The 2699-nt window shown below is 47.9% G+C and overlaps 1 protein-coding gene across 1 annotated transcript; it reads right to left on the reverse strand.

Moving 5' to 3' along the window:
• Window positions 1-488: 488 nt before the first annotated feature.
• LOC149389243 (U-box domain-containing protein 26-like) lies at window positions 489-2356 on the reverse strand. Its single transcript, XM_089623960.1, has one exon. It carries the CDS (start codon window positions 2011-2013, stop codon window positions 760-762), a length of 1254 nt encoding a protein of 417 aa, XP_089480086.1. The 5' UTR covers window positions 2014-2356; the 3' UTR covers window positions 489-759.
• Between the last annotated feature and the right edge of the window lie 343 nt (window positions 2357-2699).

The raw sequence follows: 2699 nt of genomic DNA on the forward strand, positions 1-2699 counted from the left end.
ACAGGCACAAGACAAAACATATGTTACTTAAAACTAAACTGTGAAAAAAGAAAATATTTTTTTTTATTTTCATAACAGTCACTTAAGAAAGAAACACTTTGCAGTTTTTACCCTTTGTTTGGATCATAATGTCAGAAACTATGTCGCCCCTCTCAAGTGCCCGTGTACTTAACATGAACACAACTAGTCGACATACCCTTTTCTTTTCTATTTTCTATTTTTTATTTTATTTGTGGTATTCATTTTTTTCTTCAAAGTTCAAACTTCACTCACCCATAACCTATAGAAAATTCCACCAAAACGACCTAAACCAAAGCTACCCAATTCGCACATCAACTAATTCAGACTCAGACCCACAAAGTAGAAAATTAAAATATTTTAAAAGAAAAAAAATTGATGAACAATCATTCAGAGTTGCTTTCATTTGCCTTTCTAAGCTTTTCAAAAAATAATTTTTCGTAGACCAAATTACCAATCTAAAGGAAAAATAAAAATAAAAATTGATGAACAAGCATTCACAGTTCCTTTCATTTGCCTTTCCAAGCATTTTCAACAAATAATTTTACATATAGAATTACAAATCTCTCTCTTTTCTTTTTCTATATACAGTACACGAATCTAAAGAAAAACAGAAAATTCATTTTTTTTTTTCCATCCTAAAAATGAGAAAACCCTAGAAGAAATACAATAATAAAACCCAAAAAAAAAAAAAAACAAGGTCAATTAATTATGTGATGATATAATTTTCGTGAGTGTCTATTATGAGTAGGAGAAAGGAAGAAGAACGACTTCACTACAAGCAAAGTCATGAGAGTCTCTAACGAAGCAATCAAGAGGCCATGAATCCCTTAGAAGCTTCAACAGAGTCTGCGCTTTCCTCTTCGCTCTCTCCGTGCAGTCGCTCTGCACCAACAGGAGAAGCTGCGTCACCGCCCCCGCCGCCGCCGCCTCTCTCCGGCACTCCTCCGCCGCCGTGCACAGCGCCAGCAACGCCCCCGCCGCGTACTCCGTCGCCCTCTCCGACACCCTCATCATCACCTTCACCAGCGCCGCCGCCGCGCCGGACCTCCCTCCGGCCAGCGCCTCCACCCCGGCCGGCGTCCGGCACAAAAGCTCCACCGCCGCCAGAGCCCTCTCCGCCTCCGCCCTATCGAACTCCCCGAGCCTCTCCACCAGCACCGCCGCCGCCCCCGCCCCCGCCGCCATCTCCCTCGCCCGCTTCGCCACGCACATCGCGAACACCGCCCGGACCCCAACCCTCGCCGCCCTCCCGCCGAATTCGAACTCCTTGTGCCGCCGGAGAATCTCCAGCACTCCCGGAATCACCCCCGGAGCTCCGGCCACCGCCGCTCTCACCTCCGCGTCTCTCGTCCCCGAGATCGCGACCTCGATCATCGCCGCGGCGCTGAGCCTCGCCTCCGGCGAGCCGCGGCAGAGGATTCCGGAGAGGTACTCGATCTTCTCCGGATCCGCGGCGACGGAGAGGCATTCTTGCTCAGAGAACTTCGGGAGCGTCACGGCCACGGAAAGAGCCTCGAGCTCGATCTCCGATCCGGATCCGGCGAAGGCTAGGGCCAGGAGGACGGAGCGCGCGCCGAGGGAGGAGATGAGAGAGCGGTTCTTGTCGGAGTCTCTGGCAAGGCTGCGGAGGCGGCGGAGGGCGGCGAGGCTGCCGGCGGCGGACTGGGAGATGAGAGCTCTGACGGTTGGGGAATCGGCGGGCTGCTTCGGCGTCGGGATTCGCTCGACGCCGAATGAGCGGTTTTGGACGCACCAGTCTTGGATTAGGCGGCGGAGCGTGTGGTTGGGGATGAGCGTGAAGTCCGTCAACGGCGATCTGGTCACCGGACACGTGTCGTTCCCGGTGGCCACCCAGGACTCTATGCTCGCGCGGTCGTAGGTTTGGCCGGTGCTCACCGTCACCGGGTCTCTCATCAGCTCCAGCGAGATTGGGCATCGGAAATGGTACGGTATCTGTACCCCCAAATCCAACGGCTCTAAGCTTCCCGGCATCTTTCTATAATGTATATGCGTGTCTGTCTGTGTATGTGTGAGGCTATATATATATATAGAGATTAGGATTTGCGAGGAGAGGAGGGACGCGAAAATAAAACAAAACAAACAGTTTGGGGGTTTTAGAGAGAGAGAGAGTATTAATCTGCGAATAAACTCTCTTCTTTTTTGCTTCCTCTGTCTATCTGACCATTTTCTCTGCCTTCTCTGACTCAATTTTGGGGCACACGTGTGGTGGTGCTTCCTCTTTTTGAATTATTAGTTTTTTTTTTGTTTGGTTTGAGTTTTTAGGTATTAATTTCTGGGAGTTAATGAAAATTGAAATGGAAAACCAACCCGAGAGTGGGAGATGGGGATAGAGAGAGAGAGAAGTGGTCAATACGGATTGAGTTTCATGGGTCCCACTGATTGTTCTCTTTATTAGTTATGAAATAAAAAAATCCTTTTTTTTTTTCGTTCACTCCTATTTACGTCAAAGGGTTTGTTATAATGTTATGCGACTCGCTGTCCATTACTGTTTTGTGCGGAGAGATGGATTGCTTGCTTATCATCATTATCATTATTCATTACTTGTGTCACACAAGTAATGGCATCATTTCCATTAAGTCCCTCATTCTTTTCTTTTTCTCGGTTTTATCCACTTTTTTTTTTCTTCATCATTTTGTCCATTTCTAGGCTTCATCCAA

Source organism: Urtica dioica, chromosome 8 (assembly GCF_054948205.1).
Source record: "Urtica dioica subsp. dioica isolate 48M chromosome 8, U.dioica_male_clone48M_v1_H2, whole genome shotgun sequence".
Taxonomy (NCBI): domain Eukaryota; kingdom Viridiplantae; phylum Streptophyta; class Magnoliopsida; order Rosales; family Urticaceae; genus Urtica; species Urtica dioica.